Genomic DNA, 16,904 nt, shown 5'->3' with positions numbered 1-16,904 from the left:
TACGGTACTCATAACCATGATTCTAACTTATCATGTTGGCATAATTATAATTGAAAAATATTCTTTAAGAAAAAATCACGTTTGAAATTTAACTATTGTAATATTTATTTAAAATTAATCTTATAGAAGTAGAAAAACTAACTTATGCTAAATTATAATATAAGAATTAAATACTAAATCTGGAAATAATAAAAGGACCAAAACTAAATTTTGACAGATTTAGTCAACGAATAACCTCCAAACCTTTCTACGAATCTACCGATACATATTTTCCGCGCCACAATTCATAGACGGTCCGAAGACAGTGTCGAAGAAATTTGAACATTTTCGTAGCTCATTTTACTTTCTCCTCTTTCCAAATATCCTTATTGAAACCACCCGACAACATCGGGGAAAAAAATTCTGACCGGATCCGTTCCGTTGCCTTGTCGACGAACATGTCTGGTTCCTTCCGTTTCTCGATTTCTCTATCTCCATTGCATTCTAATGAATTCCCAAGAATTCCAGTTACGAAACCCCGCATTCATGTCCCTGTTCCAAAGCTAATGACGGTCACACTTTCTAAGGTTGTTTCACCACTGAGAGTGGTGGCGCCGGGGGTAATGATTGCGGCAGTGGGCTTGGAAGTGGACCGAGATCGTCTGCACTATTGGGCCTCGCACGTGTGAGTTCGAAGAGATTGAGGCTTTGGCCGTCGGAGGAATGAACGTGGCGCGTGTGAATATTTGTCACGGAACCCGCGAGTGCCACCGGGATGTAATCCGGCGGGTGAGACAACTGAATGAAGAGAAAGGGTTTGCCGTTGCGGTTATGATGGATACCGAAGGCAGTGAGATCCATATGGATGATCTAAACGACGCTGAATCGGCCAAGCCGAGGTAAAATTAATTAAGCCGGTTTAATTATCTTTAGAATTTATTTTTGTTTATTAAATTTGATCCTTTTTTCATAGGATGGCCAAATATGGACTTTTACTGTGCGAGCATTTGATCAACCATCACGCCCAGAACGTACCATTACTGTTAATTATGATGGCTTTGCTGAAGGTACATTTCTTCTAAGCTCTACAAATGAATTAACCAATATTTAGTATTAATCCCCAGTAAGCAAAGTTTCGAATTTGACCTTTGTAGATGAACAAGCTGTTTTGTGAGAGCTTTAACTCTTGTTTAGGAATTTGATCTAGCACGAATGTAAGACTTGAAATGTATTAAAATTGTCTTCTAGTTTCACTACTGTCTGCTTATATCCACCCCACAATTTTGTTTAATATGTGAATAACTAAACTACAATGCTTTCGTTTTCTTTTATTAAAACATAACAGATGTGAAAGTTGGTGATGAGCTGCTTGTTGATGGAGGAATAGTGACGTTCGTGGTGATCGAGAAGATCGGTCCGGACGTAATCTGTCGGTGTACTATCCAGGGTTGTTATTGCCTCGTGCTAATCTTACTTTTTGGAGAAACGGAAGTCTAGTTCGAGAGCGCAATGCCATGCTTCCGACCATATCTTCCAAGGTTTGTTACTTTGGTCAAACTCATTCTGGGAGAAATTTTTGAAATGTCATCGGGAGACTGACGGACCTTTCAATAGTAGAGATATTACGCTCAAGGTGTCTATATTCGATTTTATCTCCAGGTATTGTCTCCTGATTCCATAAAGAACCCTTGATGAGTTTATGGAATTGAAATACCTTACATACTAAAGAAATGTGAGCATTTAGTCTTAATGAATTCGAACCCATGCCCTTGTATAGTATTAGTGGGTAAACATGGTAGCACTTGAGCTAGGGTTCGAATTCCACCAAGATTAAATGCTCAAGTTTCTTTGGTGGGTGAGACTCTCCATTCTGTGAACTCGTCAAGGGCTCTTTGCGGAGTCGAGAGATAAAATATGGGGATAAAATCGAGCATAAACACACTGGGGACAATACCTCCACTACTGAGGGATCAATTGACTCCCTGAACTACACTTCAAATACTTCTCTCAGAGCATGTCCAACCTCCCTCAACATACTTTAAGAACAAAGTGGTTTCATGCATATGTAGAAGTCCATATGTAATGTTCAAATGATTATGTTTGTTGCAGGATTGGCTGGATATTGATTTTGGTATTGAAGAAGGTGTTGATTTCATTGCAGTGTCATTTGTGAAGTCTGCTAAAGTTATTAAGACTTTAAAGAGTTATATAATCGACCGATCGCCCGGAAGGTAAATCGATTACTTTCAATGTACCTTCATGTAGCTGTAATGCGTACTAATGGTTTGGTTTTGCCAGCCAAATCGGTATCATTTCCAAGATAGAGAGTATCGATTATCTGAAAATTTTGGAAGAGATAATTCGGGTATCGGACGGAACTATGGTAGCTAGAGGAGATCTAGGTGCACAAATACCGTTGGAACAGGTCCCGTTGGTTCAACATGAGGTGATTCAGCTATGCAGGCAACTCAATAAGCCTGTCATTGTTGCTTCCCAGCTGCTCGAATCGATGATCGAATATCCTATACCAACAAGAGCTGAAGTTACCGACGTTTCCGAAGCAGTAGGGCAACAAGCAGATGCTTTAATGCTTTCTAGTGAACCAGCTATGGGACAATACCCTGAGAAAGCATTAGCTGTACTAAGAAGTGTTAGTTTGAGAATCGAAAAGTGCCGAAGGGAGGAAAAAAACTGGGATGTAACTGACCTTCACATCGTTTCATTGTCCAAACTCGATGAGATTTCCAAGGAAATATGTAATACAACTTCAAGAATGGGTGAGTTGTCTTAACAGTACCAACTGAGCTAATACTCGATAAAATTTCTAACTTGTTTTTAACTTTCAGCCAACAAACTCAAAGCGGATGCCATACTTGTTTATACAAAAACCGGACAGACAGCATCACTTCTTTCCCGAAACCGACCCGACTGTCCAATCTTTGCATTCACACCCTCGACATCTATTCAAAGGTGTCTGAACCTGCAATGGGGATTGATACCTTTCCGTCTCGATTTCTGGGACGACATGGAGAGTAATCTAAACCGAACATTCTCCTTGCTTAAAGCAAGAGCGATGATCAAGTTCGGTGACCTTATCATTGCTGTCTCCGATGTTATGCAATCCATTCAAGCAATCAAGGTTCCCTAGAGTGGAAATTATGCTTTTAGTTTTGATTGGTTTTATGCAATTTTCTTAATTTTATATTATATTATAGACAATATATAGTATAAATTCATTATTGATTAGGAATTTATTGAGATGCCTTAGTTACTTTGAACTGTCCTATTCAATATAGTGAAAAATCAGTCTCACCCTGTAAGATGGAAGTACCCCAAATGCTCGTTCTTTTTGCAGAACACAATTTTATTGGTGCTATTGAATTTGGTTGATTTAGCTTTATTATGGTTGTATGAGGGAAAAATAGCAAAGACAACATTTGAGTGTATTTTTATATTGACTATTCTGATTTTTTTTCCACAACCCTTAATTGCAATGTCTAGGGAATCCATTGGCGAAAAAATGGGTTCAAATAGATTAAATCGATAGAAAAGAAATAATTTAACCAATTTTAACTTTTAGTAGATATGGAAAATCAATTAAAACATTTAGTTTCGAAATCTAATATTGAATTAGTCGAATTAATTAATTTTGAAAATATCTATTAAATCTATATATTTTAAAAGGTAAATAATCTAATTAACCACTAAATTATTATCGTGCTTTTAATTTGATCATTAGATTATGAAAATTTTCAATTTAATCACTAAACTATCTGAATTGTTTTTTTAGTCCCTATGTTGTTAAGTTTGAAAGGACTGGATGTCGTTGTCATTTATTTCTCAGATTAACTACATGAATGGTCACTCAATCATGAAAGTGTTTTTGTTTTGATCATCCAATTATAATTTTTTTTTCAATTTAGTTAATAAGGTTATCGAAATTAGATTTTTTTAGTCACCATGTTGTTAAGTTGATATCTAAAGTTTGATACCTAATAACAAATTTTACCCTTCAATATTTATACATTATATCAATTTAGTCTTAATTTTAAAAAATCACTAAATTAAGACTTAATATTTACATAAAACTAATTTAAATTCAAAACAGTCCCGAATTTAAAACAACTTAAAATCCAACTCGAATAGAGAACTTGCAGTTACCTAAACCAAAAGTAATTAGAAGTTGTAGTGTAGTGTAGTGTAGTAAATAGAAATTAAAAACAGCATTTAGAGAGACTATGTATGTGTATATATATCTTATTGCTAATGTCCAAAGTCGAAATCAAGCCACCGCCGGCCCCACCACCCTCCGCCGCCCAATTGAAGCGTTGAACCCAAATTCGGAAACAAATAGTGACATCGACCGACATGCTTTACATTATTTCAGCTTAAAATATGGTCCCTAAAGAATTGAATAGGTTAAAAGCCATGGGCGAAATTGCACTTGCTTCAGTCTCACTCAAACTGAAACATAACCCATTAGCAACGAATCGATCACCAAAGGGCAAAAAAGCCTAAAAGGGAACCAAAGAGAGCGACATCTTTCATTAGCTCCTTTTTTCTTTTCCCTTTTGGCACTCATGAAATCAAAGGAATTAACTTCGATAATAGATAAATAAACAAATAAAGGGATAAAAAGAAAAGCTAAAGACAGCTAAAGACTTTAATTATAGAATCTGATTGTGATATCAAAAATAAAAAAGAGTAAATTACACCTAAGGTCATTAAATTATTAGTAGATTTATATTTTGGTCACTTAACTTTAAAAAGTTACAAAATGGTCAGTGAACTATTTGAAAGATTTCATTTAAGTCACTGAGTTGTTAAAACTGTTTTTGTATGGCCTTATCTATTTGCAGCGCCTACATCGATTTAAAGCTCTCTTTCCCCTTATTTTCTACAATTCAACTTTTTTTTATGAAACAACTTTGAACGTCACGAATCTATGAACTAAATCCAAATAACTTTCTTCTTTGATATTTAACACTAATTGCCAGATCGACTTGGATCTAAGTTATATTATTCTACTCATCGATGGATACTAATCTGCCATATCGATTATTGAATCGTCACTTGGAGGTCGCTAACTAGATTTTTTTTAAAAAAATTAACAATCCTGTGCTTTAAATAAAAACTTTCAAATAGTTCAATAACATAAATGGAAACCTTCGAAATAGTTTAGTGATCATTTTGTAACATATTGAAGTTAAATAACTAAAACGTAAACTTACTAACAGTTTAGTGACTTTAGATATATATTACTAAAAAAAAGTGTGAGCAGATATGGATCACTTGCATTTTAAAGCAGGAAAATGGAAATATGTGTGAGATGGAAAAAATAAATAAAGAAATGTTTAATTCAAATTTCAATTTATATATGTTGAATCTGGTGCCCTAAGTATAGTATTTTTGTTTATGTAAACTTATATTTTTTTCGAATAAATTGGTTAATAAAATAATTCATGAGTTATAACGTCCTCATGTAGTTTTTGCATACAAAGTAAAATAGAAGCAAATATTGGCTCACTGGTTGTCTAATATTTAAACTAATACTAAATGGTATTACGTGATCGGATTGTAATACAGAAAGACAACTTATATTAGTAGACAAACCTAAACATGTCCTTAGACTAATCGAAAATAAGTAAACCGATTGAATGACTAATATCTCATCTATCAAGTGCAATTAGAGAGATGTTTTGTCTTGGGCATCGGAGCGAATGACTCCCAGAAGATAGTGGCATTGATGTGACTGAATAGACTGACAGTACATCGAATTGAACCCAAGAAGAATAGATATTGTATTTGTTTATGGATTTGTTCACTTGTAACGTTTAAAGTGTAACACACGTTAATCCTAAATGGACGATAAGCTATGTATGCATGACTCATATACTTTGATGTGAGTAAAAGTTTGAATTCAAATAGATAATGAATCTAAACTTGGTGCGTTGGGTATATGACTTCTACAGTATGTAGCATCATTCACAACAGTGGAATTTATAGCCTGAGATATGGGTAAATGATATCCTCTTATTAACATTACATGGTAGATGAAAAGTAAACAAGGTCATGGATCGTTCGTCCTTATGTTGAACAACTTGATTACTATTTTATAAAAACAACTTTTCATGAAGGAAAATGTAAAGGTTATTATGAGATAAAATAGAATCATACTGAGAGAGAATATTTATACCAAAGAGATTAAGAATATCCTATGAGGGTAACACACTTATGATAAGATCATTGGACGAGCACCGATCGAGTTATTTTTGTAATGATATGTCATTAGAGAAAGCTCAGTCACGAGACTATAGTGGAATGACTTTGTGACTAAATGGGTTTATAATTAATAGACGAAAAGTTGAAACTTAATTATAACTCATTTGAGGCCTAATTGCATATGTCCAATCGGTTTCTCTGCTAACTCGTTGTAATAAGAAATAAATTGCATGTTGAATCAAATTAATAAAAATGGTAAAGTTAGTGAAATGAAAAACATTTGAAAATAAATGTGATTTTCTCTAAATGAAAATGACCTTGAAGTTAATTTATAGTTCTTGGAATTATTATTTAATTGATTAATTAAATAATTGAAGTTTAAAATGGAATTAAATTAATTAGTCGTTGTAAATCCGTTGAATGTAGAAATATTAAATATATTTTCTCATAAATTCTTTTAAGTTAAAGTCGTTATCATTTTAATGGAATTAGAATCAAGTTGAGATATTTATTTATTTAAATTAATTTATGATGTTTATTTTAACAAATAGAAAAACATGCATTGGGTTGGATTGAATTATAAAGTACTGGGTAAGTTCAAGAAGTACTTATAATTAGACCCGATACAGAAGAGACTCAAAAGCCCCTCATGTTAATATTAGGGACAACAAACCCTAGTATAATTAACTAGGGTTGTTTTCCTCTTAATCCTAGTTAGAATAGGAATTAGTTTTTCTATTGAAATAAACTTCTACCCGAAAATATTATTATTTTATCTGAAAATAGTGATAATTTAATTTTTAAGTATAAATTCTATTTTCTTGAATAACAATTATACCGGTTTCTATTAAAGAGAGATTTGTTTTTCAACTGAAAGTAAAGTAAACAATTTTCAGTTTTGTGTTTGATTCAAATTCGTTCGAGTCCACACTCGAAACAGTTCGTGATACGATAATAGCGAAAAAGGCCATTCGGTTGAAAGCCATGAACGAAAAAGATCTGCCTAGTCGAAAACACATGTGGGATTTTGGTGAAGGGTTTATTGCTATAAATATTACAAACCGACTCAAATTTCAAATTTTTAATTTTTCGTTGAGCAAAAAAATTGTTTTCGAATTGAATTTTTTTCAACAATACTCTTTAAACTTTTTTAAAATTTAATTTCTCCACTTTCAATTCCATAAATTTTGTAATTTTTACTTGTCTAATTTGAAAATTAAAATTCAATTGTTAACCTAATAAATTGATTTTTATTAAATTTGAATATATATTATCAATTAAACATTAATTTTAAATTATACTTTTGAATATTAAAATGCCACATATTCAAATTTAAGAAACTCCAATAACAATGTCTCTAAGTGGATTTTAATTTTAAATCAAACAAGTAAAGAGATTACTAAATCTATAAAGAGATTAAATTTTAAAATTTCGAAAGTAAAAAGATAAAAGAATAATTAAACCATAAATAAATAACATACAAGGCTAATGAAAAAGTCTCAAAGAAAAAAAAGAGAGAATGAACTTAAGCAAAACTTGTTTATTTGTGAGAAAATCAGCCATTGGAACCTTTAATTTTCTCACAAAATCACCCACCAATTACTATATATACACATAGAGAGACACACACACCAAACTTCATTTCTCTAAAATACAAATCAATGTAGCCAACTATAGGTATTTTATAGTATTAGCGTCAAAGGCTTTCAAACAACATATAGTAAATGGTGGAATTTATGTTCTATCATTTACAAAATCGACCCAAAGACACTAAAAGAGAAGATAGCTTTCTCAAGCATAAAAGCTGTTGAAAGAAAGTTCAAACGAAGTATGTGATTTTTCTTTTTTTTTTTGTCAATAATTGACAAACAACTCAACCGGTAGCATACTTATCCAACAATAACATTTATGATATAGGACATGGATTCCAACATTATTAAGTGCAAATGTTGAGACTTCCTTAGTAGGTGATCAATACATCTATATGATTCAATTTTATAGGCATCTAATGTGACTCTACCACTCTCTTGAACTCGTTGTCATTCTAAGCACTCAAGCTCCACAAACCCGACTCATCGAAGGGTCTACCAACTCTCAAGCATGAAAGCTTGAAAGGAGGTCGACTCTTTCAAAAGAAGTATGTGAAATTTTGTTCATCAAGAATCACAAATGCCTCAACAAGTAGCGCACTTACCCAACAATGCCTTATACAACATGGATCCAAACATTATCAAGTGCAAATGTTGAGATTTTTTTGATAGGTAACATTGTGTATCTATATGACCTATTTTCAGCACCTAACTAAAATACTAGATACTACCACTCTATTGGACCCGTCACCTCCTCAAATACCAAACTTTTAACATCATTGCTTCTCTTTAATAGGTACATCTTGGATGCCATTTTTTTTTCCCTTTATAAAGAAAATTCCCAACAAGGATGCAGGCGCTAAAACTAATAACATGGTTGGCATAGTCTATTTTATTGAAATAAAAAGTCTGGCCAGTTTCCAAAGTTGAGATAATTTTGCTCCACTTTAGCCTTTAGCTTTAGACTTTGGTGTATAATTACCCTTTTTTTTTTTTGTCATTCACTTGGTAGGCAAACGTAAGGTTGATTTGATTTGTGACTATTTTTTTAAATCATAGTACTAGCAACCCAAAGCTTGTGGAAGGCATTACAGTCATGGGCACACAAAAAATGCAATTTACTCTTTCAATGGGGTCCTCAAAATGCTTAAATTTTCACACCTTATCTTCATTACGGTCTTTAATGTTCTTTTTAATGATATATATATATATATATATAAAGTATAACACATAAAAAGATATAGATTATAAGTTTTAATTGGTGCTTGTAAATATTCCTTAACGAAATCTCTTAAAAATTAAGAGCAAAGCGAACTATAGTGTGATTTTATCTGTTTTTAAGCTACAATGAGGATGTAGAAACTTGTTGAGACAAAAATATAAATTCTTAATCCACTAGCTAAGGATTAGATTGTAATTATAAATAATAAGTGTTATCTTTTTTAAGCAATTTCTTTTCAAGAGAACATTTTTTACTTTTTCAAAATAAACAATATCCCATTGTCTTGGACAATTAAATATCCTCAAAATTATCATCTAAGATAGATATTTTTACACTATTTCAAAAATTCATTGATTTAATCATATGAATATGTAAAATAAATATTTTCAATCCTAATAGGAAAGGGATGGAAACGGATACTTAATTTAAAGTAAGTAAACAGAATTCATACTCGATCTCATAGATACATATAGAATTATGTGGAAAATCGTATTCGATAAAAATCATATGTATAGCTTGGAGTGAGATTTGACATATATTTCGAAGGTCCACCCTACAATACATGAACTTTGATTTGGTGTAATTATACATATGAAATTTTAATTGTGGTTCAAATGTAAACATGAAACTTTAATTTGATTCAATCATACGCATCATCATTAATTGTTTTAATAATTTTTGAGAATTAGATCAAATAAAAAATTCATGTTTAAAATTATACAAATTCAAATTTCATAATAAATTTAAAATTTATCTATATAATTATATGATTTGCAACTTGTAAAGCGTTAAACTCCACAAATGTTATTGAAAACATGACAAGTGTCCTATTTATTTACATATTAAAAATATTTTATTTTACTATATTTTATAAAATACAAATCATACTTTTAATCCGCTTGTGAAATTCAAAAAAAACTAAAATATAGTGTCATAATTTTGTATCTAAGATTCCCTAAATATTTAATTGTAGGGAAGATAATGAGAAGAAAAGAACAGTGTGTTGGGGAATATGGTTTTCAAGAAAAAGAAGCCCATATATTGGGGAGACAGCATTTTCTTAGTGAGACCCACATGAGGCCCTATGCTCTAATTAGAGCATTTATTTTTACACATTCACAATTTATTTTTATGAAATTTAATATCTGTATTTTTTATTTGTATCATATCAAATTTTGTTTTCTGTCTTTTTCTGTTTGTTATTGTATTGTCGTTTTAATTATTAATGAAATTAATTTTTAAAAATTTAGTATTTCGAAATTAATATTTTATTAAATAAAATTAATATTTTTATCTAAAAATTGATTATTTAAATTAATCTAGAAACATGGTTGTCCCTTCTCTCCATGGAGCCTACACACACCAGAAAAAAAAAAGAAAAAAAAAAGAAAGGAAAAGGCCCAGCAGAGAATCCAATTACAGTGAGATATCATATCAGATTTCAGATCAAAATTCAAAAGTAGCCTTTAAAATTCAATCAAAATTGATCCAATAAGTAACAAACATGAACTGACTAAACAAAGAGCTTGAGACCCCAAGGAGCCTCCTCCACATGATATAAAAAATACAGTGACAAGTTGGAAAGAGTTTTTTTTCTTTTTAAAAAGGGAAAACTTTGGGAATTCTTATGAAAAAAAAATCAATTTCATCTCTAATCATTGTAGTAGGACCCGTGCCCTAAATTCAAGACATGAAAATCTTTGCCACATGGTAGATTTTTTGTTTTTTTAAACATTAGAATCATTCAAACAAGTTACAAGGCAACAAAATATCAAATATGGTAAATAAATCATTAGGCCAAAGGACCGATTGTAATCTTCTCTGTGCCAAAAGAAGAGTTATTCGAGTATGGACATGGAGGAGGGAGAGAGCCACACTTCTGTTGAGCTCAACAACCTTTATAACCAGAGTTCAAAGCGATGGAACATTCACACGCGTCATGTCTGATCAAAACTGTGACAGCCCTAAATTGACCCTAGTCGAAAAGTGGTTTCGGGACCACAAAACCGAGTCACAAAAATAATTAACCGTCATATTTGATGCTTATTATGTGTATATATGCATGTGTGAAAATTTCATGTTTGAATTTAGTCAATTGCATGTGAATTTGATTATGTTTGAGTAATTTATGTACTTAAAATTGATGTAGTATAACTTACCATGTTCTTGCTGAATATGTAATTGATAAAGGAGGAGTTTGTTATTGAACGTTAGGCTAAGTCCCTAGTGGGTGGATGAATTGATAATAATTGTGTATAAAGATTTGCTTTATTATGTTTTTGTTAACAAGATGAGAAATGAGTTAAGATGGTCTTGTGATATGGTTGCTAAGTGGTATGGAAATGTTTGGTAATGACTAGCCATTGGAATGGCCAATCATGGTCCTATTGGTGCTATGTACGTCATGGCTAATAGGGATTTCCCTTGAAAATAATGTATGTCAATTTGCTAGTTGATTCATGGAAAATTATGAAATAGGTAAAATCTACCTTAAAATAGATGCTGACAGCAGCAGTGATGTAAGTTGGAAAAATCACTAAAAATAGTAGGAATGTAATTAAATAATGAATAAATTATTTAATCTAACCTTGATGAGTCTATTTTCATATGGAAGAAGCGAAACGGCCATATGAGCCCTATTTTATGAGATGTTTAAGTTTTCGTGAAATAGGGCCAGAACGGTTACTGGATCCCCTGTTTTGACTTTGGAAATTTACCATAAATTAACCAGAAATAATTAGAAGTCATGCTTTATATGCACAGATTCCTTTTTGAGTCTAGTTTCATTAGAGACAAACGCCATAAGTATTTAAGCCCTGTACAGGGAGATATCTAAGTCTTAATGCATGAAGGTCAGAGTAGTAGAACCCTGAAATAGGGGAGAATTTAACTAATAAACTGTATTAATTGGCCTTACCAAAAATTCTAGAAAAAATTTTTTAGATGGATATATGAGTCTAGTTTCAGGGAAAATTTACGGAATCAGTTTTCGAGTTTTGTAACTCGAGATATGATTTTTAAGGTGACAGTGACGCAGTTAGCCAGCTTGTCTGGAAATTTTAAAATGAACTGTGAAAATAAATGAATTAAGTTCGTTAACACCTCGTGTTCGAATCCGGAAACGGTCTTGGGTGCGGGGCGTTACAATTCAAACGGTTGTTTAAATAATATTCGGTTTATTAGTATATGTATAATTAGTTAAAGTGTAAACTTTGCATGTGTATTAAAGGTTTTTATGTGATATTCGGCCTTGGGAAATCTAAGCTTAAAAAGGTTTGAATGTTAATTGGGTTGTCTCTTTAATGGCCGAATGTGCTAAAAGCTAATGTATGATTTAGTTTAATCGATGTAATGATACAAATTATGATATTTACTTGTGGTTTTGAAGTATAGAAAATTTGTTAAGTTGATTAAGTGGTTGCCGAATGTGAAATTTAGGTAAGGAAATGTGTACAAATAATATTTGTATGGATAATTGGTTTAAAGGGTGGCATTATACATTGTTGATATGGTGCTATTAATGTAAAGCACTTTAGTATAGACGTATATACATATGGTCACTTAGAACGTATTGAGATGGCCGAATAAGGCTAACGATGAGTATGCTTTGATTTTCTATAATACTTAGTAATTTGTTTAAGGTGATTAAAGATGTGTACGATTATTTTAAATTGAGCTAAAAGTAGTTATATGACCTATTAAATTTCTTGTGGTATTCGGCCATAAGCAAGCACAATGGGATTTTAATAAGTTAAATTTGTTTTAGATTAAGCTCAAGAGCTTAAGGAGCCTAATTCGGATAAGGGAAAAGCTAAACTAACCAAATAGTCGATCCGTAGTCGTTCGACGACATTCGAGGTAAGTCTCTAAGTAATTAAACTTATTTTGAGTTTTGATTAATGGATACTATTATAGAAATGGCTAAATTGAAAAATATGACGTGGCCATGATAAGTTCTAAGGCCGAATGGAAAATTTTACGTATTTGAATCAATTTACTAATGTGATTTTGTACCTAAGATGAAATAAAATGACAAGGCGTAATATCTAGCTTAAGATCGAATGGCCAATGTGATGAATGTGAAAGTGTGTATATGTGATAAAGCCGAATGGCCAATGTGATATATGTGTAAGTGAATATGTGATAAGGCCGAATGACCAATTGTGAAAAGTGTGCAATATTAGATATTTAATGAGGCCAAAGTTAGTAAAAATATAAATATATATTAAATGAATTGTGCTGAGATTGCATCCGGGTTAGAGACCCACTGGCTTCATGCTGGGATTGTATCCGGGTTTAAAGTCCCGCAGGCTTAATGCTGGTGAATTAAGTAAGATTATGATCTTGAATGTTCGCAATGAGCTACCATCAAGTAAGTACTATACATTTAAGATGTTCGATACATATTACCTCCTCATTTGTAAGTTTACCTCAAAGTGAATCACTAGCATTCAAGAAAAACGTATATGTGATTGATTATTATATTGCGAAAATGAGGATGACCTAATCAGTCTTGGTATGCTTGTATAATGTAGTATATACTAAGCTTTCATGTATGTACTGTACATTCGCCAACGATTCGGTGAATTATTAGTATTAAAGAACGATACATATGTGGGAATGATTATTATATCTTTGAATAAGGGAATAATCTATTCGGTCAATGGTTGTTAGTATGACAAAGTATTCGATTTAAATTTATCGTATGAGCTTTAAGTAAAGAAAAGTATGTGCTGAGATTTATATATGTAATTGTGCATATTCGGCCAAAAGGGCCTTATAAATTGAGAATAAATTGTATTCGGCTAGATGTACAAATGCAAGGGAAGGATTGTATTTTGTCAACCTACGCATATGTGATAAGGTTTATGTTTGGTTCTTTGCATACCCATACTGTAATTCAATACATGCCACGTTGAAATACTCGAAAGTTTTGATGCGATTATGAAATAAGGAATTAAGTTTATATATATATATATATTCATGTATGTGCATGAAACGAGTACGTTTGAGCAAATGATTATGATTATTGAAAGAGTATATGTTATGCTAAATGGGTAGTGACTCTATGAATCTATTCATGATAGATTATGATATTACTATGTGCTTCTAAATATGGAAACTAAACGTGGTAAAAGTATTATGTTTTAGTTTGATTGATTGAATTAGAAGTAGATATGAGGTTTCTAGATGCGAAAGACTATGTGAATCAAATTTGGAAGAAATAGATAAACTATATATGCGTGCATGAGGTTGGAACTATTTGACGGAATGGTGAGATCTCTTGATGTTGTTAAACGGGGTTTCTGCAAGGTCTAAGACGACGAGGCTTAGTAATGAAACGACAGTTAAAGATGTTCAATACATTAAGTTGGCCAGGTATGTATCAGGTACTCGTATGTGATTTTCCATTCGGATTAGATCAAAAGTATACAAAGCGATGCATATGTTAATAAGTGTATGAATGCAAATGTGACCACAGTCCATGTGACTATGATAAATTTGGCCAATGTGTTATGCCATAAGAATGTATTCGATTAAACTATAATAGAGGCATTTAGATTGGAGTGTATTTATGAGCTAAGTGTACCTTGTGAGCATACGAATATTTGACCATTTTGGTCATTATCATGAAATAATTTGTGGTAACTAAATGATGTGGTTATTGAAATTATAGTTCGTTATGGAGCTCTAGATTGACTTCATTGATTAGAAAAAAAATCGAGCGATAAATGATAATTGAATTTGATTTTGCAAAATTATCGTTTTACTTAAGACTTACTAAGCTTATGTAAGCTTACTCCGTTTGTCTTTTGTCTTTGTTTTATAGATTGTGGACTCTGATTACCAGCTCGGGGATCGTCAGCACTTCATCACACTATCTACTATTATGGAAACCTTGTGATTTGGATTTAGCTTATGGCATGTATAGGATATATTATACTAGAATGATATCATAACTATTGTTTATAAGCCATGCGAATATGACATCCTTTGGAAGTCTACTTTTATAAGTTATAAGTTTGATCTTTGTTTGTGTTTAGAATTTAATTAAATGAACAATCTTTATTCACAAAAAAAAAAAATGTTCAAAATTTTACTGTTTTGATCTGCTTCCAAATTTTCTGGTAACGCCTCGTCCTATTCCGGCGACGGTTACGGGATAGGGGTGTTACAAAAACTATGAAAACAAGAAAAAGGCAACAGGAGGGAAGGGAATGTGACTTAATAACATCGGTGTTGATAGAGGTGGCTCAAGCTCGATTTTTAAATTGTTGCCTGGTTCTATGAAACAATGACATCCAGTTAAGAAATGAACCCATCAACAATCGGCAAGTTCGTGTACCTAATTTTCCCTCATTGTCACTCTTAGTAGGAGCGCTTGTGAGGAAAATAGTCAATTATAACAAGAGGACCTTGTGGCAAGAAAGACGAGAAGGGATTCTTTTGAGAATGCTCAGGCAAAAGAACATTGTCAAAGTAAAGGTAGATGGAATGAAAGAAAAAAAAATCTAAAGGAAATAAGAAGTGAAAGTGAGGACATGATTGGGTTAGGTCGATCTGATTTTAATATTTTATGTTCATTTTGAGTTTGAATTATTTCAAATTTTTCTTGTTTTGAGATTGTTAAAGGTAAAAAGAGCAAGGAGGAGAAAGATGGCAGTTTACATGATAGTGATGTATTGAGAGTCGCTAGGATGGTGATTGGATAAAATAAGAGTGCAAAAAAAAAAGATGTTGAAAAAGAATAACCTTTTTAATGATATGGAAGGGTACTTATAGTTACAAGCGAGGCCCATTTCCCTTAGGCCATATGTGTCCTTGTTGGTCTTGTCATGATAGGCCCTTTAAGGGACATGATAGCCTTCCTAGCTAAACGACGGTGGTATTGATGAATTTGATTACCTGGTTGTGATTAAATTGATGTTGACTTGACGAATTTTTACGTGAGCTCTCTGTGTTCTTAATGTGAAGAGGAGGCTCAACACATGTCTTTGGCAAGGTAGGTTGGAGACGTTCTACGTGTCAAGTATGCATGTGCTAGCAAGGTTAAATTGGTGAGGTGTCATCTATAGACAAGGTTGTGATCGACAAGGTGATGTTGGCGAGGCATGAAGACAGAGTCATAGCATTTCAAGTTTGAGCTATTTCACATTTAGGTCATCTTGAGTTCAGATTATTTTTTATTCTATGACATTTGGATTAAGATTGTTGTTTTTTTATGATCAAATCAGATTGGATCAAATGTGAACTTGAATTAATCAAATTAAATTTTTTAGTTCAAAAAGCTTTAAAAGGTGACAAATTACATTTTGGAAAAGAAATCATTCCAACTTAAGTTGACAAGACTAATCCATGCCTAGAAAGAAAATTGGACAAAACCCATATATGACAAAGGCACATGTTAGGACTGAAAACCAACATATTGTAATTGCATATAACAAGAAGCATTAATCAACAACTCCGATGCCTTATTGAACTTTATATAAGCAAGAAGCATTAAAAAATTTAAAAATTATTTGTTATTTTTAACAAATAGTATAATATGTCAATGCCTAAAATTACTCATAGCCCTTCCTCAACCCTTAAATAGGAGGATAATGCGCTTCAGCGTACTCAAACTCACATCCTCCTATACTGACAATAACGCCAATACTAATCAAGCTAAGACTCAATCGACATATTTAATATATTATCATATTCATTTAAATATATATTTATTTATTTATCTTAATTTCACTTTAAAATCTAATGAGTGCGCTTTAAAATCAAATCACAGTTCACAGGAGTTAAAAACAACTTTATTTTAATAAATATTATATTTAATATTTTGTTGGAAGTATATTATATTTAATTTGGATTTGGTCAAAATGAGTTCAATCACAATTCCA

The 16,904-nt window shown here is 32.0% G+C and overlaps 1 protein-coding gene across 1 annotated transcript; it reads left to right on the top strand.

Moving 5' to 3' along the window:
* Positions 1 to 1,133: 1,133 nt before the first annotated feature.
* Positions 1,134 to 2,841, top strand: LOC108468526 (pyruvate kinase isozyme A, chloroplastic-like). Its single transcript, XM_053032009.1, has 4 exons — positions 1,134 to 1,144; positions 1,367 to 1,517; positions 2,089 to 2,210; positions 2,263 to 2,841. Exons 1-4 carry the CDS (start codon positions 1,134 to 1,136, stop codon positions 2,768 to 2,770), a joined length of 792 nt encoding a protein of 263 aa, XP_052887969.1. The 3' UTR covers positions 2,771 to 2,841.
* The last annotated feature ends 14,063 nt before the right edge of the window (positions 2,842 to 16,904 follow it).

This window comes from Gossypium arboreum, chromosome 8, assembly GCF_025698485.1.
Source record: "Gossypium arboreum isolate Shixiya-1 chromosome 8, ASM2569848v2, whole genome shotgun sequence".
Lineage (NCBI taxonomy): Eukaryota > Viridiplantae > Streptophyta > Magnoliopsida > Malvales > Malvaceae > Gossypium > Gossypium arboreum.
Note: the sequence above shows the minus strand (reverse complement) of the source record. Positions and strands in the feature narration are given on the sequence as shown.

Coding starts and splice junctions, on each gene's coding strand:
- LOC108468526 (XM_053032009.1), top strand. Junction 1,518..2,088: donor TTCCGACCATATCTTCCAAG/GTTTGTTACTTT, acceptor TGTTTGTTGCAG/GATTGGCTGGATATTGATTT. Junction 2,211..2,262: donor ATCGACCGATCGCCCGGAAG/GTAAATCGATTA, acceptor TGCGTACTAATG/GTTTGGTTTTGCCAGCCAAA.